The 26,586-nt window shown below is 59.4% G+C and overlaps 1 protein-coding gene across 3 annotated transcripts in view; it reads right to left on the bottom strand.

The window, feature by feature from the left end:
* Positions 1–26,586, bottom strand: part of PTPRF (protein tyrosine phosphatase receptor type F) — an 82,567-nt gene that overhangs the window by 29,931 nt on the left and 26,050 nt on the right. For all 3 annotated transcript variants that reach the window (XM_053921777.2, XM_053921779.2, XM_053921778.2), the window contains exons 6-8: positions 17,650–17,838; positions 8,922–9,032; positions 912–1,181 (exon numbers count right to left, since the gene is read on the bottom strand). In XM_053921777.2, the coding sequence (XP_053777752.1) occupies positions 912–1,181; positions 8,922–9,032; positions 17,650–17,838 (570 nt within the window). The remainder of the gene's footprint in view (positions 1–911; positions 1,182–8,921; positions 9,033–17,649; positions 17,839–26,586) is intronic.

Below are 26,586 nucleotides of genomic sequence, written 5' to 3'. Positions count from 1 at the left end.
CAGCATGAGAGGTGAGCAACCGACACGCCAATAATGATGCTGGTGTGGGCAAGGACAGCGGAAAGTGGGGGGCTAGACGGGAAAGAAAGCCAGGGACTCTCTTTAGATGGGGTGACCAGGGAAGGTCTCACCGAGCTAAGACATGGACAATGGACAGTAAGACAGAGCCAGTGATGGCCAGGGCTAGGTGGGGTGCCCATCTCATCAGCACAGAGTACATGGTGGCGAGGAGGCCACGGCGCGGGACCTGGTTTCTATCCTAAATCCAGGGGCAGACGCTGGAAGGCTCTCTCCCTTTCTTTAAAGGGGGAGACACAATCTTGCTCTGTGTGCTAAAAAGAGCACGCAAGCTGCAGAATGAGGACGGATCGGAGGAGGCAGAGAGGAAGCAGGGAGGCCGGGGGAGCCTGCCACATAGGTGTGCTTGTCCCAGGTCTCTGGGAGCCCACACGCCCCTTGCCTACTGTTTATCCTGTTTTATATCCTTCTTACCAGGAGGCTGGAAAACCCGAGGATCTGCTGCTATGTGGTGGTTAGAGGGGCGCGCTGTGGAATTGGAGCCCCAGGGTTCAAGTCCCGGCTCCGTTATTACTTCTGTGTGACCCTGCATCTCAGTTCCTTCACTTGCAAAAGGGGGATGAGAGTATCTACCTCCCAGGGTGACACTGAGGCTGAGTAATGTAATCTGTGCTTCCCAGCACAGCCTCTGCCCCCAGGACTCAGAACCTGCTAGCTATTACTGTTGAGACTATGAATGAGAGAAAGCTCTTCCACCACCCCTAGGAGCCAGGAGGACCCCAGAGCCAATGCATCCAGGAGAGGGCAAGACCGGACCTGGCCTGGCCCCACAGCAGCCGTGCATGCTGGGACTCCAGCAGTGCTCCCTGACAAGGCCTGCCCGTGGCACTCACCTTTCACTGTGACCTGGGCCGTGGCCTCAATCATACCCAGGGAAGAGATGGCCACACAGGTGTAGTTGGCGGAACGCATGACATTGCTGAGCTCCAGCACATTGCGGCCGACTGGCATCTCGTCCTCCTTGGTGAGTTCTTCAGCGCCCATCATCCACTTCACATAGGGCATGGGCGCGCCCACCGCGACGCACGTCAGGTTCACACTGCCGCCCGGCATCACCTCCTGGCTAGTGGGAGGGATGGAGAAACGAGGAGCCACACGGCGCACTGCGGGAGGAGGGAGAGAAGCACTCACAGGCTGGGCAGGGGATGCAGGGGGATGGAAGGGCAGGGGCCCCTCATCCAGGAAGCCCCTCTTGTCAGAGCCAAGCCCACCTCAAAGACAGGAGGGGCGGAGTCCCTGGGCCCTGGTTCACCACCTCCCACCCTGCTTTCAGGATAGAAGTAGCCCCTGCATTCAGGGACTGTCTGGAACACGAGAGATTCCGCCACCAAGCTCCCATTTGACAGCCTAGGAAACTGAGGCCCAGAAAAGTCCTGTCTGCCCAAGGTCACACAGGGACTCAGCGCGAAGGCCAGGCCTACTCAGGGCCACAACCCAGGTCACCTTCCAGTGCCTGCCCCTACCTGCTCCTGACCTTCCCCCCACAAGGGTCTGCAGAGGGGCCAGCTGGGGCCCCAGAGAGAGAAGTGCAGGCGCCCTAGGTGGGAGGGTCCTAGGAGCATGGCTGGGGCGGGGCAGAGGATCAGTCTGGGAGTGACACAGCCACCTTCTCTGGAGTCACCACCTCCACCTCCAGGCCCAAGAAGAGATGAGGGCCGTGGCACGACCGCCTGCCGTGACCTCGGCCATGCGCAAGGTGCAGCCTAGGAACCCAAGAGGAGGGGCTGCCCCCCAGGAGGGACTGGGCAGGGGCAAGGGGTCCGGGTGGGCCAGGGACATGGTCCACGGGCAGAATGGGCATGACGATGGCAGTAACATGATGGGGGCGCCGAGCAGATGGCTTTCCGCGCCAATGAGCAAGGACCTCAAGGGGGAGGGTGGCTGTGCCTGGCCACAGCCTCCGGCCTTGGGCTCCCCAGGTCAGAAGCTGCTATGAGCTTCTCAATCCAAGGTACAGCCAGGTGACCCTCCCCCCATCCCCACCAAGGTGCAAGCCTGGCACGGACATTCGGAACATGCAGAGAGAGGGCAGGCATGCTCGGCATGCAGACAGGTCATGCGGCTGGTGGGCAGAGGTGGGGGTGTGTCCCTCACGGGCACCCCTGCAGACAGGGCTGGAGAAGGTGGGCGGCAAGGCTAAGTGACCAGCGGGCACCACTGAGAGTGCATGTCTCAGAGGACCCTTGTGGGGGAGCCCAGGCATGCAAATGACCATGGTGCCCCATCAGGAGCGCCTCCCTTGGAGGTTTGAGGCTCTGCACTTGCGCAGCCTAAAACCGCAGAACTGGGGCTGGAAGCAAATGCAGAGACCTCCCAGTCCAACCTGTGACCTCCCTGAACAGGGGTCGAGCTCTGGCCCAGAGACCAGACATCCAGCAAACCTCCAGGTCCTGCTAACGCACTGCCTACACCACCTTTCAAACCCACCACTTCCTCTCCAAATCCGTGGGCAACTGGCACCGCCAAAGTCCAAGCCACCTCTATCTTTCTCTGGAGGGCTGCATCGAGCTCCTCACTGCTCCTCCTGCCTTGCTGTCCTCCAGGCCCGCTGCCAGGACTGGTCCTCCACAAATGGCTGGTCCAAATCTGCTCCCCCCACTTCCCTGTTAAAGAACTCCTGCATGGTTCCCCAGTGACTCCTCGGCCCCGACCACACGACCTACCTTACCCAGGCCCTGCCTCAGCTCCATCTGCGCCACCTCACTCTGGGGCCTCCCGACAGAACTGGAACTCCACCAGTGCCCTGAGCGGGCCAGGCATGACCAGTGTCATGGGCTTGGTCATTCCCCCGTGTCCCTAGGCTGGACGGGGTCTCCCTGCGTGTCTCGTGGACATGCAGTCTGACATCCAGACTGGTATCGTCATTTCCTCTAGGGAAGCCATTCCATTCTTGCCCTGCGAGGCATGTGACCCAGATCTGGGTAATATTGTCTTTAGACTTTTGCAGAAATGATTAGAATGGCAGACCTTCTCTCTCTACAGTGGTGGCTAACCTCAGAAGGACTGGGAACAACATAAGAGGCCCTGCTGAGAACAAAGCAGTCAACTGACTGATGAGAGCAGAGCTAAGAGACAAGGACAAATGCCCGCCAAACTGTGTAAACACCTGGATCCAGCTCTGCCTGACACCACATCTCCATTTCTGTTTGGTAAGACAAGAGTTTCCTTGTTTTGATTAAGCTGATATAAGTGGGTTTCTATCATCTGTCCTAAAGCTGGGAGTCCACACCGAAGGGCAACAGCACGTTACAAGTAGAGCAGCTCTGTGTGGCAGAGGACAGGTGGACCCCAGAGCATGGCTGGCAAGAGGAAGCCACAACAAAAAGCCTCCTGTGAGCACGCACGCCCCCCCCCCCCCCCCGGGCAAATGGCACAAAGGTGAGGTCAGGAGGCACGGAAAGCAGCACAGCACAGCCTGGTCGTGTGGGCACTCCTGGCCTCTGGAGCTAGGCCTGAGGGGCAGCCCAGGGGGACAGAGGTGCAGATAGGTCTGTCTGCAGGCCAGGCCCAGGTCTGCTGAGTGTGCAGGGTCCAGCACAGCCCGGGCTGGAGGAGAAAGACACAGGGAGCAGCCTTAACAGACCAAGTCTTTCCTCTACTCTCAGCCAGTGGCTGCCCTACCTCCTCCTTCATGGCAGTTCAGGGAAGGGAAACCACTCTTGAGCACCCACTACGTGCCAAAGGTTTCCACAGCCATCACCTTCCAATGACAGATAAGGAACTGGCTATGACACACTTTCAGTGACATGCCCGTGTTTGCCCGTGTACATGTAGGCCTGTCTGATGGAGAGCTCATGCTGTCTGAGCGTGGCTGACAGGGCTGAAGAAAAGAGACTCAGGAGACTCCTGGGGAGAAGCTCCTGAAGCTTCTTGGTTCTGGGTGGGACCTGGAGAGCCTGTGTCAGGTGAGAGGGCTCAGCGGCAAGTTTGACCCCAGTCATTGGCTGGGTCCCTGAGCATAAGAGCAGAGAGCCCCAGGAAAAGGAGTAGGTCCTTGATCAATAGCCCCTGGATTCCAACCTAAACGGTGTAGAAAGTTGACTGGACTTTACCCCAAACAGTCTCCAGAGGATAAGGTCTCTACCACTGTCAGCCAATGGAGTACACCTTTGGGAACTAACATTGAGAATAGTTTTGTTTTTAGTTTTTGCTTGCCCCGTCCTAGAGGCAGGTGGAAGGGAGAACTCCAGGGACTAAGGATTAAGATGTGACCCTCAGGGTCATCCCTAGCACCAGGCAAGGGCATCCAGCCCAGACACTGCTGGGTGGGCAGCCCTTGACCCTTATGGGCTTCAGCTACAAGGCGAGAGAGGCGAGAGGCCACCTCCCGGGATCACCACTGCCTGCGGGGCCGCGCATCCCGGACCTGCCCGGAGAACCAGCCCCTTCCCACAGCCACGGCAGCGGCCACGCTGTCACTCCTTCTGCTGTCACAGACACAGGCCTGCGGAAGGGACGGGGCTCACTCTAGACCCAGTCTGCTGACAGAGGCAACAGCAAGGAAAACCCAGAGCCGGGGAAAATGCACTTAGGAGTGTAATGTTGGGCTCCGACAATGCCAGTCTCTTACCGTTCCCTGTGCAACCTGAGTGCTGGCATTTTACAGACAATTTCCAAAACAGGGCCCTGCCATTTCTGGATTATATTTTAGCTGCAACTTTTAAGTCTAATTATTTGCACTGACAACCCTTATAATAGGGCGGTACGGCGCCCGGAGGCACCGGCATTGAGGGGAGTGACAGCCTAATCGCAGGGGAAGGCTGCCCCGCAATCTGCATTCACTTGCGGAAATTTCTCTGATGAAAATAACACAACATTAAGGAGGGGATCAGGGGCAGGATCCACTGTATCAAGATAAAATAACTCTTTAATAAATAACCTTGTGGCTGCCGCAGAGCAGTAATTAAATGCCGGCGCGCTCGGCGCACAGTTTTAAGTAAAGCTGGAAAAATGTAAGATGTAATTATCAGCGCCAAACAAATTACCAGCCCAGCAAATCCCCCCGGAATATTTAGAAACTCATTTCTGCCTTCCCGTTAAATATTTGTGTATGTGCTTATTTTTGGTGGGACCACTGAGAGGGTGGGGAAGGGACAAGGGACCAGGAGGGTGGGGGAAAGGGGCGCTGCGGGAGGCAGCTTCGGGCTGGGCTGTCTCTGCTGATGGCTGTTTCCTGAATGCCCCTGGAAGATCCGCCCGGTCAGCAAAACGATGTAACTGAAATGCCCCAGAGCTCAGGAGTGCACATGGATGGATGCTCAGGGCCGTTATCTGAGCCGAGGCCACAGCTCTCCTCCCAACTGGCTCCCTCTCCCTCGCGGAGGAAACTCAAGCCACAGAGATGATACAGAGGGGGCCAGGTGGCCCAGCTCTGCTCCCTGAGGCTCAGCCCAAAGCCCTGCGGACAGGCGAGCCTCCCCTGACCACTCAGACCACGGGGCACAGAAAGAACCACTCGCCTCTGCAGGGGGGCTGAGAACAAGGCCCCGTGTGAGACGGCTCTAGAATGGGTCGGAGTGGAGTCTCCAGGAAGCCCTTTCCAATCTGTGGCTCCCAAGTGGGCCTCACTAAGTTGCAGTTGCCCGCTCAAGGCGTGAGGTCCTTGGGTCGGAATGCCCAGCACCCAGCATGGGTCTGAGGAAATGTGAGCTATCTGGGAGGCTTGGGCAGAAAGAGGGGCCTGGGCCAGGTGGGAAGCTTTTTATTTGGATCTGGACAGAGAAGGAAGCAACAGAGTGGAGGGGGCATCTTTGGTGGGCCGTGATGATACCACCCACCCTGTGCCATGGGCACTAAGCTCAGGAGGCAGACCAGGGCTACGGCTGGGGGCAAGGGCAGGGCTGACGCTGCAGCACTTCTGTCCTGTGCTGCGGGGTCTCGAGGGGTGAGCTCGTTCTAGACAAGCCTTTTCCCTTTGTCTTCCCAGTGGTTTCAGCGGAGCTCAGGCAGATGGGGAATTGAGGTGACTGGGGGTTGTGGAAGGCCCCACAGGTACACATAAAGCACTTCTGCTCTTACAGTTCCCACAGCTATACCTGAACTCCACCTGGAACAGACAGCTGGCCCGGCCTGGGCACAAAGGTGAAGTGCAGCTGCGTGCCATGCACCATGCCCACCTGAACGCCCCTGCAGGGGAGCCCTGCTGAGGGGACATGCAGATGCAAGGTTTATCAGGGACCAAGCAGCAGAAGCATGCAGTGCAGGGGGGCATGCCCACCCACTCCTGGTCCTGCCCGCCTGCCGGCCCAAACAACAGACAGCAGAGCCCGACTGGCAGGCAGGCCTGGCTGGAGCGAGCCCTAGGGAGCTGGCCGAGCCCACTGGTCCCTACTGATGGGAGCGTCCCATCGATGGGCGAACTGTAGATGGATAAGAAGTGAAAAGGACCAACCTTCTCGCTGATCTGAGAGATGAGAGTTTGGGTTGATGGCAGAGTGCGATGAGGATGAGGAGGGAATAAAAAAAGACAAGGAGAAACACAGAGAGAGTAAAAACAGGCCAACCTTCATCTGCCCACACAGCACGGAAACAAGACAAGGCTCTTGGGCCCCACGCACACACACGTGCACGCAGGGGCGCGCAGACCACACCACTCACAAAAGACTCAGGACTCATGGAGGACACGGTGGACAAGGCTGAGTCCCCCGGGCAGGTGCTGGACGCCAAGGGCAGGGTGGGGCAGCGTGGAAGTGGGGCACAGGCAGGCCCCCATGCCTCACACATACCCCACGGCTCAGGCAGACCCAGAGAGCTGGGCTCTGGGGTCAGGGCCCACCCAGCCCACAAACCCACCAGGCACATGAGCCACCAGAACCCTGCCACTTTGAGGAAGCGCCACACTGCATGGTACCACAGTGTGAGGGGCTGGTCTGGGCACCTGTGGGGAGAAAGGCTGGGAAGACATCACCCTGTTTAGACACAGCTGTGGCCTAGCAGCCAGCTCCCTGCAGAGAAGGGGAAAAGTCAGGGGCAGGTAGGGTGGGCTCTGCAGAGGGTGTGGCCTTGCCCTGGCCCCCGGCAGCAGTGTGTCCTGAGAGCTGGAGGAGAGAGACGCCGTGGGCAGGAGGAGAGAGTGAGTCACTTGGAGTGGTGAGTTAGAGGGTGAGGGAGAGCCGGGTCCGCCACACACGCCTGGGCCTGCTAGACCGTGGGCGGAGCTGTGGGCAAAGTCAGAGTAACTGGAGGACGCGTCTGTCTCCCAGCAGCACTGTTCTGACAGCGGTGGCAGCTACCGACTGCCGAGCACTTCCTGCGTGCCTGGCGCCGTGCCGGGAGCTTCACACTCGCTGTCCGATTAAATGCAGTGAGCACATGGCCTCAGAGAAGTAGTGGGAACCCTGAGAGTCTCGGATAAGAGGCAGGATGACAGATAGACACTGAAGCCAAATCTGAGGAGGAGACACAGCCTTGAGCTTGGCGGACAAGAGTCAGAGATGGACAGAGGTGACTGCCCACGGGATGCCGACCATTCAGGGCGGTTCTCAGCTGGGGGGACTCCCCCAGGCGACACTGGGGAAGGTCTGGAGACTCGCTGGGTTGTCGTGACTAGGGGGTATTACTGGCATCGAGTGGGCTGGGGATGCTGCCAAACACCCTACTACAATACACAGGACAGCCCCACACAACTGAGAGCTATTCAGCCTGAAATGTCAATAGTGTTGAGGTTGAGAAACCCTGGGCCACAGTCCATACTGGTCTGGAGGCTGAAGCTGGGTTCCTGATAGCTGATGCCCAGTAGGAGCCTCCCTCCGGCCTAGAGGGTAACAGGCAGCCACGCTGCTGGGAGGCGGGTGGGCATAGACTGTTGGGCAGGCTGGCACTGGGGGCGGGGGAAGTTCTCTGTGGGCAGCCCACTCACAAGCAGGGCTCGGGATACAGAGTTGGTGGCTAACACAGCAGAGGCCATCCTAGAGGAGCTGGGACTGATGGGCCCTCAGTACTGCCAGGGCAGAAAGGTGGACACCCCCGTGAATCTGTACTAAGCACTTAACGTGATGAAATCATCACTGTAAGGAAGTCGCATCCACTTTCCTTTACAAATCCCCCAAGGGAGCCGGTTTCACTTTTAATGACGCCCATCTGTGCAGAAGGGCTAAGTGAGGGGACAGTGGGGGTGGGGTAGAAGGAGTTCCCAGGGCTCCTCCTGGGCACCAGGCACAACAGACCCAGCCTGTTCACAGGAAGCTGCAGGTGGCCAGCTTTGGTGGCCCTTGGGCTGTGAGCACAGCAGGGACTGGACACTCTAAAACAGTCCCCAGGTCCTCTGCTAGGTACCTGGACTTGTGAACACACCTAGTCCCCGCAAGGAACACTTGGAAAATGGTAGGTGCTCACCTGCAGGGCTGCCTCAGCTGGGCCCCCTGCAAAGGGTCCTGGTTGGTGACAGAGCACAGCTGGCTTCCCCTCCAGGAAGGCACCAGGCAGACCCAGCCAGAGGGCAAGCACACCTGGCTGAGAGCCCACCCTGCTGGGGGGAGGACAGGACACACTGAAGGAGGACTAGGCAGGTATACACACATTTACACACCAATGTGTGTGCCTGCTCACACACAGGTCTGCTTGGAAGGCTCTGGACTTCCTTGGGGCTCTGGCCCCGGCAGGACCTACGAGAGATACAAGGGCTCCCAACCAAGAGGGGCTGCTTCCCAAAGGGCCTGCAGGGCAGACAGGCAGAGTGGTGGTGACAGGAGAGCGTGCCCAGCGGGGGTGCTGCTGCCAGGAGTGCTGCAGAAAGAGGTGGGAAGGAGAGACGGGGCCCAGGGCAGCCCCCCGAGTGTCCACGCCCAGCAGGGGCGGCTCCGCTCCACGGAGATAGGCCAGGCCCTGCACTGCCGAGTCCTTACCTCGCACATACAGGTTAGCGGGGGCCGAGTAGCGTGTGCCTGCAGAGTTGGTCGCCACACACTCGTACTTGCCTTGGTCCGACTCCTCGCTGCTCTCAATCTGCAAGGCACCTGTGGGGACAGGAAGACAAAGCTCAGGCCTGGAACACCAGGAGGAGTCTCGACATTTGTGGCTTGTGTTGACAAGATGTCGCAGACATTGGGGCCACACCCCAGAGTCAGTGCTGCCTCTGGGAAGCTCTCACTGATAGCCCAGTGGCCTCCTGGTTGGAACCAAGGGTTGTGCTCTGGAGCCCAAGCCCGCCCTGCCCCGAAGCACAGTTGGGCCTGCTGGCTCTGCCAGGGGCTCTACCCCCAGTCCCCAACTCCACTGAGTGTCTGCCATGCTCCAGTCAGTTGGAGCCTGTTTGCCAGTGAGCATCCCCATTAATGCTCCGGCTGTGCCAGGCCACGCAGAGCCAGGTATGCGTGGAAGCAGCCGGTAGACCTGCTGGCCTGGGATGTGCAAGCGTGCAATGCACGCATCAGGCAGGAACCTGGGAACCTGCCACCCGCCAGAACCCCACAGGAAGGAAGGGGCTTGCCCTGGGGGCCTGGTGCCCAGCAGCCTCGGCTCACAACACCTATCCTCCCTTCCTACCCCACCCCCATCCCACTAGCCCCACCCATTCCGGCTCCTCTCCTCCGCCTGGTCCTGCTAAAGTGCTTCGACCCACCACGGCTCCTGCATAATTCAGGAGGCTAATGGAGGCTGCAGCTCCCACTCAGGCCGGCGCCCTGAGGGGCTGCTCTGGCCACAGGCGGACAGACAGGAGCCAGGACTGGGGGGTGGGAAGCTGAAAAGGACCCTCACAGAAGGTAGAGGGATCCTGAGCTTGGGGACAGTCCTGGTAGGCCCGGGCCAGGTGGAAGAGCCCAAGGCGAGGGTGGTGGTGGGGAGTGAAACCACGTGACCTGGCCAGTCCCACCGGCCCTGGCAACAAACACATGAATAAACTGCTTTGGAGCACACTGGGAAGCTGTCTGCGACAGTAGCACCCTGGGGCACAGGTAACACCGCTTCCCTGGAACAAGCCGAGACAGCCACGCCCACACAGGACAGCCCAATGGACAGTTAATAACCCCACCGGACACAGCCTGACAGAAAAAACCACCTGCACAGGACAGCTAGAGCAACCTTAACAGCCCACTCCCCCCAAGATCCAGGGCGGGTGCTGGCCATACCCATCCAGGACACAGAGAAGCTGCTGGCCCCCACCTGACGGGGCTGGAGAGGAGCCACAGGAAGAGTCCCATGCCAGGCTCGCACAGCCCAGGCCCCAGGGGAGGACCCCCACAGGTCCAAGCTGCAGCCCCCTCACTGCCTGACACCCCTCTCCCACGCCTCAGACCCAGGGCAGCAGGAGGTGCTGTGAACACCCAGGGGCTTGGGAGATAGAGATGGGGAAGGGGCTTCGCAGGCTCAGCCCTGCTGCAGGTAAAGGGCTGGCCTGCTCTGTGGTCCTGGCTTCACTCAGCATCAGGGAGCATGAGGGCCCAGGGCACATGCCAAACACGCTTCTCCTGGGAGAGCAGCCCAGCGGGCACCCAACAGGTCATGTTCATGGGATGGATGGACACTGTTACAGAAAACATTCAAACAGGTGGGGGTCACACCTCTGGCTGGAGCTGCACTAAGCTCAGCTCAGCTCAGCTGGGGGATGGTGCCCAGACAGGAACAGGAAGTGGTGCCTGGGGGAGATCCCTGTGGGAGAGGAGGCTCTCCTGCCCCGACAGCCAGGACTGGTCAGGGGCCCCAACACAGACCCTGAGCCTATCTGCACACAGAAACCCCCGAACTGGAACCAGCCTCCACAGGGTGGCGGCTGCTCCTCCCAGCCCCAACTTCTGACCTGAGACCACCGTGGCCCTGAACGCTAAGGGTCTAGATGTGCCCGAGGACACTTGGAAGGTGGGGAGAAAGTGATGTGCATACAGTAGAGAAGCAACCATTCTACAGTGTGTCAGCTGCGCCAGGCGCTACCCAAGCCCTTATCCTCTCCTCTAATCCTCAGCCCTGTGAGGTGGGGCTTTGGCCCCAATATAAAGAGGGGGCCACAGACTTCTGAGAGATGAGTTGATTTTCTGAAGGTCACACAGGTGGTGAGTCACACTTGCACCTGGATCTTTGAGTCCAGAATCTGGGCTTTGAACCTCAAGGCTGCAGGGCTTCTGCATGAAAATAGCCAGGGATTAGCAGGTCAGAGGATCGAGTCACACAGGACCATGTATTTCTTCTCAGTTGCCATCCCACCCTCTACACTGAAGTCTTAATTACATGTTCCTCCTAGTGTTTGCTGGGCTGAGGCATTTATGGGCAGTCCTCATTTTACCACAGAGCCAGAATGTTAAAGGGGAGTTAAGTAATAATTGAAGGCCCCAAGACAGAGGAGTTCTCAAGAGGAAAGGCAAGGCTTAGGCAAGCTCCCCCACCTCACAGGAAGACCCTCCCTCTATGGTCAGCCTTGGGGACTAGCGGTTGGCTTCCCTGCAGGAGCCAGAGGGTCTCTTCCGTGGGGCTGGCCTAGGAGGCCTGGGCAATAGAGCTTGCCGTCCCCAAGGTGGGGTTCAGCTAGGTCCCTTCACAATCCAGACTTGCAATGGATGAGTCCACAGGAGGGAATGACCGAGAGTGGATGTGTGTAGTGGCTGGTGGCGTTGAGGGGGCCAGAGCTGGAGATGAGGCTGGAGAGGTCGGGATGGGGATGGGGGAGGTGACGGACTGGACGGGATGGAGCGGTGGTGACGGCAGTGGCGAGGTGTGGCGTGGCGAGATGCACAGGACAGCATTCTTACCTCTAATTGGTGAACCACCTGGCGAGGTAATTTGAATGCAAATAAGATCAGAGAGAAGCATTAGTACAAAAGGAAGGAAAGCCACAAAAAGCCAATCAGATAAAATAAAACACGAGAAAAGGGTCTTAAATACATGGAAAAATCGAGGCCTGAGTTAGGCCGACGCAGGTCGTGTGTATGCGGGCACCGGGCTGCGTGCAGGTGAGGCTGTGTCCCCCAGGCCACTGGCACTGCTCTGAGGGAGGCTGTAGGGAGGGGCTCAGCGGGGCCAGGGCGGTGGGCATCAGACGGCGAGTTGGGGCTGCTGCAGACCCCACTGGCTGAGGCCAATGGAGGGGGGAGGTGAAGAAAAGAGGGGGCAACCCCACCCCGCAGGGCCGCCTAAATCCACAGGTGGGTAGATTTCAAAACATGGCACTTACCAAAACACACCAGGGCATTTAGGCAGACAGAGAAAGGGCAAAAAGGAGGGCTTGCCATAGGCAACCACAGACCAGGTTTCTCTGAATAAACACACCAGCCCACCTGCCTCGCGCGGAGACGAACTCACAACCTAGTGGCAGACCCTCTGTGCCGACTACTGCACTCTGCTGAACAGCTTCCCCCCAAACTGACTGACGAGAGCCAGAGGCCAGTGCCTACCCCTCGTCTCCTCAGTAATCCTGGGGAGCAGTAGCTGAGAGGGCCAAGCAAGCGCTCACCCTCCAAGAGCCTGGGGCACAGCGAGGGTGAGGTCTGAGCAGGCTCCTTCCCAGAGGGGCCTCCTCCGAGGCAAGGTAGCGCTCACACCTCTCTCCCACCACCACCTCACCCGGGGGAGACAGTGTTTGGCCTGTGCCCACCCACCAGCTCCTTGCGCCTCTCCATCCATGTGTGGGGCGGGACGTGTGCCAGGAGACAAACACTGATCGCCATCCCCTTGCACGTGATGACATCTGCCCGGGAGGAATGATCCATCTCCACACAGAAAGGAGGAAACAGAGGTTGAGAAACACTAAGTGACCAAAGCCCAAAGGTCACACAGCTTTTGAGTGAAGTGGCAGGAAGTGACCCGGTGTTATCTGGTGTGCGGCCTCCCCAGTGGACTAGGCTACCTGCCTCCTACACACAGAGGCTGGAGAGGGGGCAAAGGCAGCTTGTTTGGACCTGGAGGGGGTGTGGGAGGGGTGCAGAGAGACTGTCTAGAAAGAACCACCACCACGACCCTCCGAGCTCCGTCCAGGGACCTTCAGTGTCCCCAAGACCCTTTCAGAGGATCCACAGGGCCAAACCAATTTTCATCATACTAGGAAATTATCTGCCTTTTTCACTCTTGTTCTCTCACACAGTAGGGTTTCCCAGGCTCCGCGCTGGGTGATCCGCCCCTGACCAAATGCAGAAGCAGACAGGAGAATCTAGCCGTCTGCTAGCAAGTGCAAAGTTTAAAAAGATTTATAAAACTGTAAAACAATGCCGCTCTCTTTTCCAGTAAATGTTTTGTTTTAGAGATATGATTACTTTTCATTAACATGTAATGGGGTTTTAAGTTATTTTAAAGTAGATTAATAAATATTTAAGATCTTCATCTTAATACCTAACATAGTAAATATTGACAGATAAAACCTAAAATGAAAGCTCTTTGGGGCCCTCTGCTATTGACAATCAGAGGTCCTGAGACCAGAAAGTTGACAACCACCCATCTACTCCCGGGGTCCTGGCCTGACCTGGGGGCTGTGGTGTGAGTGGCCCAGGTCTCAGACCCCCTAGCTTCTGGCCTCAGCTCTTCTGAAACCCAACCTGCTGTGCAATGAGTCTCCGGGCATCTCAGAACAGCCATTTCCCATCAAACTGAGCGAGGGTTTGCCTTTTCCATCTCACAAGGCGGCGGCTGTGAGACACTGAGGGAGCCCGGGAGTCAGCCCTGCCCTTGAGAGGTGCCAGCGTGCTCAGGCCAAAGGGAAACTGTGACCACGTGCCCACGGCACGTCCTCCTGGCAGACCCGGAGGACGGCGGGGCGGAGCTGGGGGGCAGGCTCTCCCTGTCAGAGCTGGGGCTGGCCAGCAGAGCAGGGGGCCGCAGGCCTCAGGCCCACTCCAGGGATTGTTCTGCACTCCCCTCTGGGTCCCATCCACTGGGGTCAGCGGGCTTCCTCTGGCAGCCAGATGTTGGCATCTCTGCCCCACGCCCTGCAGTCTCGGCTCAGGTGCTAGGGGGTGTGGAAGGAGACGGCCCTATGAGCATTACATTGTCCTCGATGCGCGAACTGTGACGGGAAGGGCAGCTCACACACTCCGGCCACCAGGATGAGTGGAGCACAGGAGGTCTCCTCGGGGCTCTGTCCAGGTTGGCAGAGCATGGGGCCAAAGGTTCTCAGGACCCGGTAGTGGCTCAGAGCCCCATTTGAGAGGTGAGTCCCCACTCACTGCTCCAGGGACCCTGCCTGCTCCTGACTCCATCTCCACTCTCCCTGAGCCTGTCCCTTTCCTCCTGGGCCCACCCTGGCTCTCAAGTTCAAATTCTCCAAGAGGCTCATGTTGCTGCAGCAGGTCACACCACTTCAGTGAGGAACGTGACTGTTGAGCAGAGCTCACACCTGGGCACATGCCACCATCTGCCACACCCTGGTGACATTTGCTGTGGCGCTGCCCCGAGATACCTGAGGAGTTTTGGGCACTGAATGGGGGGGGGGGGGGGGCTGAAGTCTGGGCAGAATGGGACTGAGCAGCTCTGCAGTCCTAGCAGGGTCCAGCCACTCCCCAGGCCCCATTTCTGCACATGTGATACCAGGAGTTTCCTGGTGGACCTCACAGGGGAGAGCCCGGCCCTGCACCTCCATCTGTGACCCCAGGGGACTTCCTTAACTCAGCTGTAAAGTGGGCATGGTAATCAGAGCCTGTCCTACTTTTCTCCGGGTTGCAGGAGAATCCAGTGCAGCCAAAGGCAGGAAAGTGCTTTGTAAACTGTCAGCGGTGCGTAAACCGTGAAAGTCCCTGTAAAACAGCCGAGTGCTCGGGGGCCTGATTTCACTCTATGAAGGGATGCCCCTGTAAATATGCATGGGAGAGCCCAGAACATCCTGAAACAGTAACAGGACCGGGGCAGCAGCTATTGGGGCCAGGATCAGGCAGTGATGGGGGAAGAGTCCTGTTTGTCACCTCCACCTGGAGGTGAGATGATCAAGTCCCTTCAGGTGCCATTTGGTCCCATCCTAGCGGCTGGGTTTTGGGCCTACCACCTTCAGATCACAGCTGCCCTGGGGCGGAAAAGGTCTAACAAAGAGGTCTTTCCAGCACCTGGGAAGCAGAAGGAGTGGACATCAGCCTGCAGGCACAGGGTCCGAAGGTCATGTTCATGAAGTTATTTATCAGCAGGGGCTCCGAGATACCTGTCCTATAGCTGGGCTTGTGCGGGGCGCTGGGAGGGCCAGACCCAGGCCCTCCCTGTAAGGCATGCTCAGCCTAAGTGAGCAGAGCAGGAGCCAGATGGTAAAAATTAAAGCAGGATGAATCCTAAAGGAGTAGGTGTGGGGCAGAGAAGGCGGGGGCTGTACATTCTGGTGACGGTGAGCAGAGGGCCGAGATGGGGTCAGGTGACTCAGTGCAAGTGGGGAGCAGCTAGAAGTAACAGGAGCCGTGACCCCAGAGCCCTCACCATATGCCGGGCAGCGAACCAAAGCTCTGACTGCCGCTATCTCACTGCGAGTTTACTGCAACCCCTTTCTGAAGATGAAAACACTGAAGCTCCGGGAAGTTAAATAACCTCACTGAGGCCACAAGGGCAGTCAGTGGTGTAGCCGGGGCCCAAGGAGATACAGCTGCAGGTGTGCACAGAGGAAGACAGGGAAGGGTTGCAAGTGTCTTGTTCGGGGCATGCGCCTGCCTATGTAGGTGGCGAGTGTCAGAGCGCAGAGGGCCACGAGCAGGAAACTGTGGTGGCCGCTGGAGGAGGGACTCCAGGAGAGAGTCTGGAGGCAGGGAGAGCAGTGTTTGGTGACCTGGGACACGGCCAACGCAGGCAATGCAAGGAGAAAAGGGCACCAACCTGGGAGTCATGATGGTGACAAATCAAGAGGAGCTAGTGGTTCCTTACTGGAGGCGGAGCCAGGGTTTCAGGTGGGGAGGCTGCCACTCACAGAGAGAGGGTCAGTGGGAGAAGGGTGCGGCTGTTTGGGAAGGAGTCATCGCTCATCATGGTCAGGGTGACACCCAGGAGGCAGATACATTTTTTGGTCTAGAGCACAGGCAAGATGTTTGGGTTGGAGAGACAGATCTGGGAGTTGTAGGAGCGGAGAGGGTGCCTGAAGCTACAGGAGGAGGTGAGCAGGCTCAAGGGGAAGGCTCTGTCCACGTGGTGAGGGCAGGGCTAGCCTGCTTCCTGGATGGAGGAACAAGCAGAGTAGGAGGGGGCTGCAGGGCAGACAGAGGAAAGCCAGGGAGCCCTGGGAGGGAGTGGTCAAGCAGGAGGGAGGGGTGAGGACTGCTGCTGAGAGGAAGAGGAGGCTGTGGCCTGAGCTGGGTGGGAGCCAACTCCCGGGGCAGTGAATGGGCGGCACAGGGCCCGGCACACAGCAAGCGCTGCATAAATACTTGATGAGCAAAAGCGCGAGACAGAGTGCCTTCCCAGCACTGCTGCCATGGACAATCAGGGCCATTCGGGGCGGAGGCCAGACCTGCAGGGAGGACCATCTGGCTGCTGGGGGAGCCTGCCTGGGGGAAGGCGGGGGAACAGAGGAGCTGAACCGTGCCGGCCGCTGGGCAGCGCTGGGCAATGGCTGCACATGCAGCCGGACTGTTTCCTGCCTTGATTATGACTGTTTTAATTAACTGCGCTACAGCTGCCTCCATCTTGTTGAGTTTTAATTAAATTAAATGAGCTAACACTTCATAGTCTGTCTCAGGCGGCCGTGGCTGGGGCCAGAATCCTGCCCCTGCTGGGCAAATCATCTTTCCCTCCTCCCTGGGCACCACAGGGATGTCCACCAGGTGGGAGTAGTGGGGAGGGGCTGGTACCCCAGGGAGAGGCAGGGGTGCCTCTGAAGCCAGCAGAGCCTGAAAGGAGCAGAGTCATGTCCTCCTTTACAGTGTTGACATCACAGCTGAGGTGAAGCAGGGGCTCTGGCTGGCACTGGCCATCCCGCCGAGTCCCCCCACCCCGCAGCTAGCAGGAGGACTTTGGACCAAGGCCTATCGGTCCAGCCACTCAGGCGGCAGATGCAGAACGCAGCCACGCCGATCCTGAGTCTCCTTTCCCGCCTGCTCCGTACTCACAAAAACGGAATCAATTATCCTGGCGGGAGCCTTGAGGGCAGATCGATCAGTGGGGCGACACCTCCCGCCTGGTCAAGACGGTATCCTTGCTCCCAGGGCTGCGCGCTGGCTCTACTGAGACATCTAGAGGAGACCTGTGGCCCTGGTGGCCGAAGGATGGCAGCAACTCCCCCTGGTCCCAAGCTTTGAAGTCCAGCCTTTTGAAGCCTGAGGAATCAAGCGTCTTTGGCCCCTTTCCCTGCCATTTGGAGAAGTTAAGAGAAGCACCATCCAGACCCCCTACTCAGGCCGGGCTGCAGGGAAGGTGGAGGATGAACACCCACAGAACAACGCTGCAGAGCCCAGCACCAGGCTGGGCGCGACACGCATGTTGTGAGGAGCAGAGCTGACCTGCAGTCTGGAGTCTGACCATCCCAGGACAGTAAAGAACCACCCAGGACTAGCCCTCACTGCCAGGCTCTCTTCCCAGGCCAGGCAGGTCTAGAGCAAGATCTGGCCCACCCACTGGGTGCCCTCTGCTCAGCTTTGGATGGTCACCTCCAAGCTGAGGCCTCCTGCGGCCCCCAGGCACCCAAGCCCAAGCAGGAAGGCTGGTGCTGGGTGTGGGCCCACACCTCCCCTCCTGTCTGTGCAGCCCTCTGCTCACCTGAACGCAGCTGCTTGATACGCCCGTTGCTCGAGGCGGGATCCACGGGGAGGAAGTCCTTGAACCACGAGATCTCAGGGTCTGGATTCCCGCCCGCTGCGCATAACAGGGTGGCCGTGCGGGCTTTCTCCACCACCTTCAGCTGGGGCCCCATGTCGATGGAGGGGAACCCGGGGGGCAGCTGGTCCTCTGTGGACGGAGAGAAGATGTGTACGTGAGGGCTAGGACCCCCCCGACTCCCAGGTTGGCTGGGATCCTCAAGACTCAAGGTTCTTCTCTCCCAGATCCCTGACTTCTAAGCAGAGCCCTGCATGCCCCTGCCCAGGCCAACCCTTCACAGGGCCCTGGGGCGGTGCCTCAGACCAAAGATGTCAGCACTTCTCTCTCTGGGTCCTGGGAAATGTGAGGAGTGACGCTCTCCTGGTCATAGAAGAAAGTGCCACCCAGACGCTGGGCTGTATGGGGCTGACAGCTGACTCACTGGCATCAACAGCCGCACTCTCCCTGGGGGCCCCTGGACTGTCCAGCACCCACAGCCCCCATCTGTTCCCACTACTACCTGCATCCAGCCTTCAGCTCCACCGAATGGTAGAGCCCCGCCTCACAACCTGGATTCTGGCCCTGCCTCCGAACACCCCAACCCTACCAACGAGCCTCCTGCAGCCGCTGATCCCTGACCCTGACCCCGTCGCTACTGCAGCTGTGACCCTGACCCTCCCTGCTCGCTCGGTCCTGACCTGGGCTCCGTGTCTGAGCGTGTGCAGGCTAAGGAAATGAAGAAGCTCTGAGAACACCAACAGCTGATGGGGGCAGGGGGAGGAATGGGGAGCTCCCTAGCTGTGTCTTCCAGCTCACGGGAGTCCCTTCCATGGGTCAGCAGGAACAGACATCAGCAGCACTCCCCCCCACACATGGACTCCTGCGCCAGCCCTGAGGGTCTCCCCACCCGTGGAAGCGAAGGGTTTGGGAGCACAGAGTCCAGACTAGTGCAGACCAAGAAGGACTCCCACCCCCACCACTGACCAGCTGTAACCTCGGTATGTTACAAACCCTTTCCATGGCTCCAATTTTATCTGAAAAGGGGGTTCAAACGCCTACCTCGTAAACCATCACAAGGGCATCTGGTAATACACGTGAGGTGCTGAGGAGTGTCTGACAAAGAATCTGCAGTCAATGAGTATGAGCTGACGTTACGGTAACTAGCGAGGGCTCAGCCACTGGGGCAGACAGGTGCCAGGGCCAGGGGTGGGCGGGCAGGAGGCCCTTCCCCCAGGAGGAAACCATAGGCTGTGCGAGCTTACCACAGCCTCTCCACCAGCGTGGACGCCGGGCGCGCCCAGTAGGGGGAGGGGAACACTGTCCACTGTCAGTCTCCCGGTGGGGGAGTGGGGCTCCACGGCGGGGGCGGGGGCCCAGGAGACTAGCAAGGCTCCGTACCTCCGTCCCGCAGGCCTGGCACAAGGTGGGCGTGTGGGGACATGTGCTGAGGGCAGGCTCCTGTGCCAGGGAAAAGGCACGTGGCATTCTCAGAGGCAAAGAAGTAAAGGATGGCAGCGCAGTCCTGCCCGAAAACTCTCAGAGGCAGGGGTGAGGGAGGGACGGAAAGCTGGAAGAGCCCTAGTAGGCAGAAGCAAGATACCCCTCTGTCTGGTGCCAGACCCTGGGGGTTCTCTGCCAAGGCTCCAGCAGCCAGGGTCATCCCAAGGGGCTGCAGCCCCATTAGGAGACCCCATCAGGGGTCTGGAGGGGGAGCAGCAGGACTCCCAGCACAGCTTCACCTCCCCAGCCTCCCAGTACTGGCGGGACCTGCAGCCCTGCAAATTCCAGGCGTGACCCAAGAGTCTCTGTGGCTACGCATATGATTCCACAGAGCCCTAACTTGCAGCTCTGATGTTTAAAAGGAAAATTTAAACAGTGGCGAGAAAAGAGAGGATGGAAATGAGGCAGGACTCGGGGTGCACCAAGCAGAGGAACAGTTTTCCATTGGCTCTGCTACCACTTGCTTTCACAGGAAGGCCCAGGGCTCCCCTACCACCCTCCCTGTTCTCCCCAGCAGCTGGGGGCGAGCAGGACTGCCAGAGCCATCCTAGCCCACCGGCGTGCCAGTCTAGTTCCTCCCAGACTGAGATTTCTCAGTAACACCTGCTAAGCCCTCCCCAGGCAACAGAGGTGAGGGTGCAGAGAGGGGACAGGGCCTGCCAGAGTTAGGGCCCAGCAGCCAGCTGACCCCAACTCTACCAGCAAGGTATTGATCAGGGAGAAGGGAAGAAGCACAAACATCTGCAGCCCCACGTCCTAGGAGTCTACTCTGAATTCCTCACACTGGGAAGGTCTTTGGGATGTACGCCAAATTAAGGACAATTAATTTTCCTCCCTCAATTACCGCACCCTCAATGGCTCCATCCTTGGCTCAGAGGATCCCTTAGGCACTGCCGCCAGAGCCCCAAACCGGCGTGTGAGAAGGGCTGCCCGTAAAACAGCAGGGCCCAAACGCCACTCCTCTGTGCCAAGGAGGCTACTAGGCAGAACTCTCAAGGCGGCATTCTGCCTTTCGGGAAGGAGAAGCGTGTCTCACAGGAGGGCTCCAGCCCCTCCGGAGTGACCCCTGCTGTCTCTTCCTTCTACTGTCACCTGGGCGCCTCCAGCACATTCACACGCAGCCGAGGGTAGCAGCCGGTACTGATGCCCCCATGCGCCTCGGACACAGTGAAAGGGGAGCACTGGGCATGCGGCTGTAAACCCCACCGACTGGCACCCGCACTCTAGTCTCCCCCACACTCTAGCACCCCCGCCCAGACTCCCACAGGAGCTGGGTCCCCTGGTGGGGGGCAGGCAGAACCACTCAGGCTAAAGACAAAGACAGACTCCTCTGCAGGCGTCCCACGATCACTCCGAACCACCAACAATCAGGAAAACTGAGGCCCAGATACGAGGGAGAAAAGGTTGTGTTAATGGAGCATTTACTACCTTACAGGCACTGAGTTAAAATGCTTTAATAAAACGATTTAATCTCTCCAAAACCCTGAGGTATATAAATGAATGTGGGCTTAGAGAGATCTAGCAACCTGCCCAAGGTCACACGGTTTGATGGGAGGTGGGGCTGGGATGAGACCAGGTGGTGGGACCCAGTGCCTGGCAGGGCTAGCGGAGGTGAGGGCACCCCTGGGGACACTCTGGAACCATTCCAGCTCACCTCCCCAAGGTTGGCTCAGCCCCCCTAACCACGCCCTCTGCCGTCTTCCAGGGCTCACCACTCCACCGCAGGCCCCCTGCACACATGCCACAGCGTTTTCATTTACTGCAAAACGAACCGACAGTCCCCACATGTGGCCACCCCTGGAAAGGCCGTGCACCCAGGTTCCAACATCCGAATGTACCCTTTAGGTCTAGTCTGTTCAAAACCAGTCCTGCGGTGCGGGAGGGGAGGAAGGGCCCCTCCCCCTCGCAGGCCACCCGGTAACCATAGCAACGGCGGCAGCGCCGCTGCGCGTGTCCATGCGGAGCACAGCTGCTGCCCCTCCCTCCGTACCTGGGTGGAGTCCTTGCGCCCCCTCCCAGGACCCCCACCTCCCAACTCCAAGGGACTCTCCCTCCTAGGCGTCCTTCCTGCTTAACCGATAGGAGGAGGTGCTCACACACCTGCAGCCTAAATGCAGGGCATCTGCAGTGTTTGTCCCTCCTGGGGCCGAGGTCCCTCCATCCTGACACAGGATGGAGAAGGCTTTGCGCACCTGAGAGGTACCAGGAGCCCAAGACTCCACAGCTGTTTGTGGACTGCAGCTGCATCCAGCTGCGTGCACATGTGTGCACACAGGTGCATACACATGCTCCCAGGGGCTGCCCCCACAGACCTCTGTGTACCCGCAGGGGCTGCGCACATGTGCACGTGTGGCTCCTGCTCCAAACTGCACTGGCTTTTAGATACTGCAGAGGGAGACCTGCGCCCTCTCCTGCGGTCCCCTCTGGGCAGAGGAAGGTGAGCGGGTGTGCGGGTTGGAGAGCTGGGTGACTAGGGGTCAGAAAGGGACTGGAGCTTGGCTGAGGCCTCACAGCAGTGGGTCAGTTCACCTCCACAGTTCACCTGCACTCGGTGGCTTCCTGGAGGAGGCAGAAGATGTAAGAATAGGAAACACTTGAGCCTGGGAGGCGGGAGAGCTTTCTGGGGGTGGGGGGGAGCGACTGCCAGAGCAAGGGCTGTGGGAGGGTGGGAAAAGTGAGTCTGGCTGAAGCTAAGGAAAACACTGGGGTCCTGATAGATGAGCTGAGGGTGGGGGTGGACAGGAGATCAGCTCAGGCTGGCTGTGGTGACTGGGGGAGGGGGTCTGCTGAGGCCCCCACACAGCACACAGGTCTCTTTGTCAGCTGAGCCGGAGATGCCTGAGGCGGAGTCTGGGCCAGAGGGAGGGGGCCGCACCAGGAAGGCTGACAGATGGAGATGCCTTGCAGGGTCTCAGGGTGGGCAGCACCGTCTGTCAGCATGACCGCCTCACCCTGGCTTACCCAGCTTCTTGGCGTCTGTGCACACGCAGGCACACGCCAGCACACACACCCACAGGCTTCCTGGGGCGGCACTGTCTGTAAGCCTGACCCCCTCCCTGTGCGTGAGTGTTGGGCCTGGTCTCACCCCGTCTCTGAACACACACACACCTAGAAACACGTACAGCCACAGAGGTGCACGTGGTGAAAAAGACAGGTGCGAACAGACCTACGTGTGCGTGTGGAGGGGCACCCGCAGTGACGAGCACCTGTGGAAAGGCTCGTGCAAGCAGATCCAGAGGTAGTGCACACCGACATGCAAACACACATGTGGAGACAGGCAGTCAGAGTTACACGTGTGTTGAGACCTGAAGACACAGGGATGGACACATGGACAACGCAAAGACATGTTGAGACATGTGAAGGAACTTCGTGAGTAGCTGCTGGCTCCCCCAGCCTTCACGCACTCTGAGGAACCAAGGCCACCTCAGGCCCCGTCCCTGAGGCGGCTGCATCCCCAGCAGGGGCAGGCCAAGACATCCCCTAGCAAGTCCAAAGGCTGCTCCAGACCTGCAGGATCCTACTCTTCCCAGAGAGCCCAGCCCCACCCCCAGGCTTCCAGGAAATAAGGGGGGCCTGGGGGGCCCTGGGTCCATCTCCCTTTGCAGCTTTCAGCCTCGATTTTCAGCTTTTTTCCAAGAGAAAACTCCCACCTCTTCTAGCACTCAGATTTCATCAAACTTGGCATCTTAAAAGCCTGTTTTGTTTTTGAATCTGAGCTGTTTGGGGCCTGTCGGCAGCCGTGGCCTCCCCCTCCCAGTCCCTACTGTTAACTCAGGGCTTCCCTGGCACTTCGCACAGCCCCACTCAGCCTGGCTGATGAGACGTTCCCACCACACATACCGAGGGGCCCCAGGGGCCACTCCCCGGGCACACACCCTACCTGCGCTCTGGCGTCAGGCCCCGGCCCTGGCCTGTGTCAGGCTCTACTTCTCTGTGTTCCCCACCTCCATCCTCCTTCAGGAAGGTTCTTTTGATCCTCTTACACTACCCGCCCCCCTCCGACCAAGGTTCAGGCCCAATCCCCCCAGACACTGAGCCTCCCACTCACTCCTCAGGCCCCTGTGGCCCAGCTGCCACCCCCGCCCCACCCACTGCTTCCTGCCAGCACGCTCCCCACCGTCAGCCATGAGTCCACGGAGGTAAGCCCAAACGGCTCTTTCAGCGTCGTCCTGCCTGACCTCTGGACAGCACCCCACCCTGCTGACCACTTCCTCCCACTTCATGTCCTCTTTTCTCTCTGACGTCCATGGCCTCTGACCTCTCAGGGCCCCCTCACCAGATTCCTATGCAAACTCTCCTCCCACCATGAAGAGTTGGCTTCTGGGGCTCCACTCGGGCTCCCTTCCTCCCCCCTTGGCCCTCGCTCCCTGAGATTTGCCATTCCTTGGCCTTCAAAACTCCATCTCCAGATGTCCCGAGTGCCAGGAGAATCTGAACAAGAACTCCTCAACACCTCCCCTGGATGCCCGCACACGCCTGACACACAGATTTCTAACAGGGCTCTTCAACCTGCCCTGCACACCAGGTCCTGCTCCCGTACCGGAGCCTTTGAAAACAGTACCACCACCCACCCGGCCACGGAGCCAGTAACCCAGAGCCTCGCACCTCCCCAGTCCCACGGGGACCAGGCAGGCCAGCACGCTTTCCAAACGGTTTGTAACCCAGTCTCCCTTGCGCTCATACCCACTGCTTGGGTTTGGCCCGTGGCCACCTGTCGTGTGGGCTGCAGGGCTGCCCACCCTCCCTCTGGCCTCCCTTTACCCCACTCTGCACGTCCAGGGGCATTTCTGAAGCATGTAGCTGATCATGTCACTCCCCCGATTAAAATCCTCTTTCCTCTGGCAATCAGAGAGATGGGGCCCCTCACCAAGGATGGAGGATGTGCGCACACAGGGTCATTCAGAGGCTCCAACTTGACCACCTGCTGCCAGAGCTGCCAGCTCCACTGTGGTCACGAGGCTGGGGGACAGGAGAGTAAGCGAGGGGGCCGTGCACACAGCGGGGCTTTGTAAGCACCCGCGACTACAGGGTGGGGGGCCACAGTGGGCACAGGGGAGGTGCCAGGGTGTCTGCAGCTAACAGAAGAGGCAGGCGTACTGGCCGCCCCACTGGAGGACCCATTCAGAAAGAAGTCCACTTGGGCCCTTGAAGGCAGATGAGAACTAGAAAAAAATGGGGGATTCCAGGGACCAAGAAACCCAGGGTCTGACCTTCAAGGGCCTCCTGGCAGTGCCCACCTACCTGACATGTTCCCCACCCCCATGCCTGGGGCACAGAACTCTCCAGGAAATGGATGCAGGGTCTCTTATCTGCATGGTCTCAGATGCCACTGTGGTCGTGGTGCGGGGGCGGGGCGGTGGAAGGACAAATCACAGAGCCCACAGTCACTGGACCCAGAAGCACCTAAAAAGTCAGGCCGCAGCTGCAAGGGGAGAGGCAGAAGCTGGCCTGAGTTCTAGGTCTCCTGTGGCTGCAAACCAGGCAGGCCACAGGCCCCGCTTCCACAAAACCAGCCCACTACCCAGACACAAATGCGGGCAACAGGAAGGGGGCACCTCCTGCCACACGGGAAGCCATCCTCTGCCCATGGAAGCCCTTCACCCCGCCAGGCCCGGGCCGGGCAGGGAGGGCTCCCTTCCCAGCTCAGCTCTGGGCTGGCCCAGCCCAGGACAGCTCAGGACGGGGGTGTGTGTTGCTCATCCGCCCTCATGTTGCCAGGGCTGTTTCCAGAGGGATTATGTGTGGAGGTAGGTCAAGGGGGGTTCAAGAGGTTCTTCATCACCCCACAGGTCCCCAAGCCAGCCACGGTCAGAGCCAGGGCAGCACCCGCGGGCCCAGGCCCAGCGCTGACTGCTCCCCACCCCAGTCACTACCCTGCACTGCCTGACACCTGCCCTGAGGTAGGAAAGACCAGGCACCCCGTGCAGGCACCTGGATTCCTGGGCCCATGTGGCATGAATGCTGTGTTCTTGGTCTGCCAGCAGACACCAAGGCCAGGTGGGAACAGGTAAAAGGCACCTGGGCTTGGTGGTGAGGAGGGGGAGGGAAAGGAAGGGGTCCCAAGGTCTGGGCAGGATCTCTGCCTGGTGCACCCTCCCTCCCGGGGGGCTGGAGAGGAACCGCTGAGGTGCATCACAGGCACCGAGAAGAGGTCAGACCAACCGCTCTGCCCCACATTCCTCTCTGTCCCACTGTCCCAGCTGACCCACAGCTCTGATCGAGGATCCTGTGGGGTCCCCGTGACAGTGAGCCCAGACCCAGTGTCTCTGACCTCCCACAGCACCGGACTGATGACGCATGCAGCTCAGGCTGCTTGCCGCCCACCCCCTTGCTGTACACACAGCCTGCAAGGTGCAGACCACCTTGTGTATGCACCACACCCCACATACACAGCGTCTAATGTGCGTGCACACATACACTGCATGATGCGTACCATCTGCTGTACACAGCACCCCCCCCTCGATGTACACCACCTGCTGCATGAGGTACCACCTGCTACGTACACCGCACCCCCCCATAACGCCTGATGCGTGCTCACACACACACAGAGTCTGCTGCACACCCCCTGCCACATACACAGCCTGTAAGGCACATGCTGGCTATAAACACTGCACCACACACACTGCCCTGTGCACGCAGGCAGGGCCCCACCCCCACAGCACCGCCCGCGGTGTCCATGACCACCCGCACCTGCACCCAGAGCACCCAGAGCCAGGCCCCGTCCGGAACGGCTCATCCCTGCACCCCAGCCCATCCACCCTCCATCTCCCCGTCCTCCTTGGCCCTTCCAGCACCTACCCAAGTTACCAGGGCCCTGCCACACCCCTGCTGCCTGGCCTCCTCTGGGGCTCTCCTGACCACTGTTCTGCCTGGCCTGGAACCCTCAGGCCCAGAGAAATCTCTGCCCGCCACACTGAGCTCCAAGAACCTCACGCCCCCCCAGCCCCCTGGAGGAAGAGGCCAAGACACAAGGCCTGCCTCCCCTCCCCCTTAGCTCCCCCTCCGTAAAGAGGGAAAATGTCAGATTCCCTGTCTCAGTGGTGGCTGCGGGGTGGGTTGGAGGGGGAGTGATTCAGCCGCCTCAAGAGTGTGGAGCGAGAAGAGCTTTTCCTGCCATTACCCAGCGAGGGAGAGGCTGGCTCGCTAATGGCTTCAATTACCACTCAGACAGGAACACTGGGCGGCGGGCTCTGCGCTCCTCACAGTCCGGGATGGGCTCGCCCCCAGCCAGCCTGTGCTGCTGAGCAGCTGCCGGGGTGTCACAGGGCAGTGGGGGCTCTGCCTGGGGAGCTGGGTGCAAAGGCCATGTCAGGCCCGCTCCCAGAGGCACCAATGGAGCTGAGTGTGAGGGCAGCTGGCCCTGGTGTGGAGCAAGGCAGAGCAGGGGGCCTGGGACAA

This window comes from Desmodus rotundus, chromosome 3 (assembly GCF_022682495.2).
Source record: "Desmodus rotundus isolate HL8 chromosome 3, HLdesRot8A.1, whole genome shotgun sequence".
Classification (NCBI taxonomy): Eukaryota; Metazoa; Chordata; class Mammalia; order Chiroptera; family Phyllostomidae; genus Desmodus; species Desmodus rotundus.
This window is presented reverse-complemented; position numbering and strand designations above follow the sequence as displayed.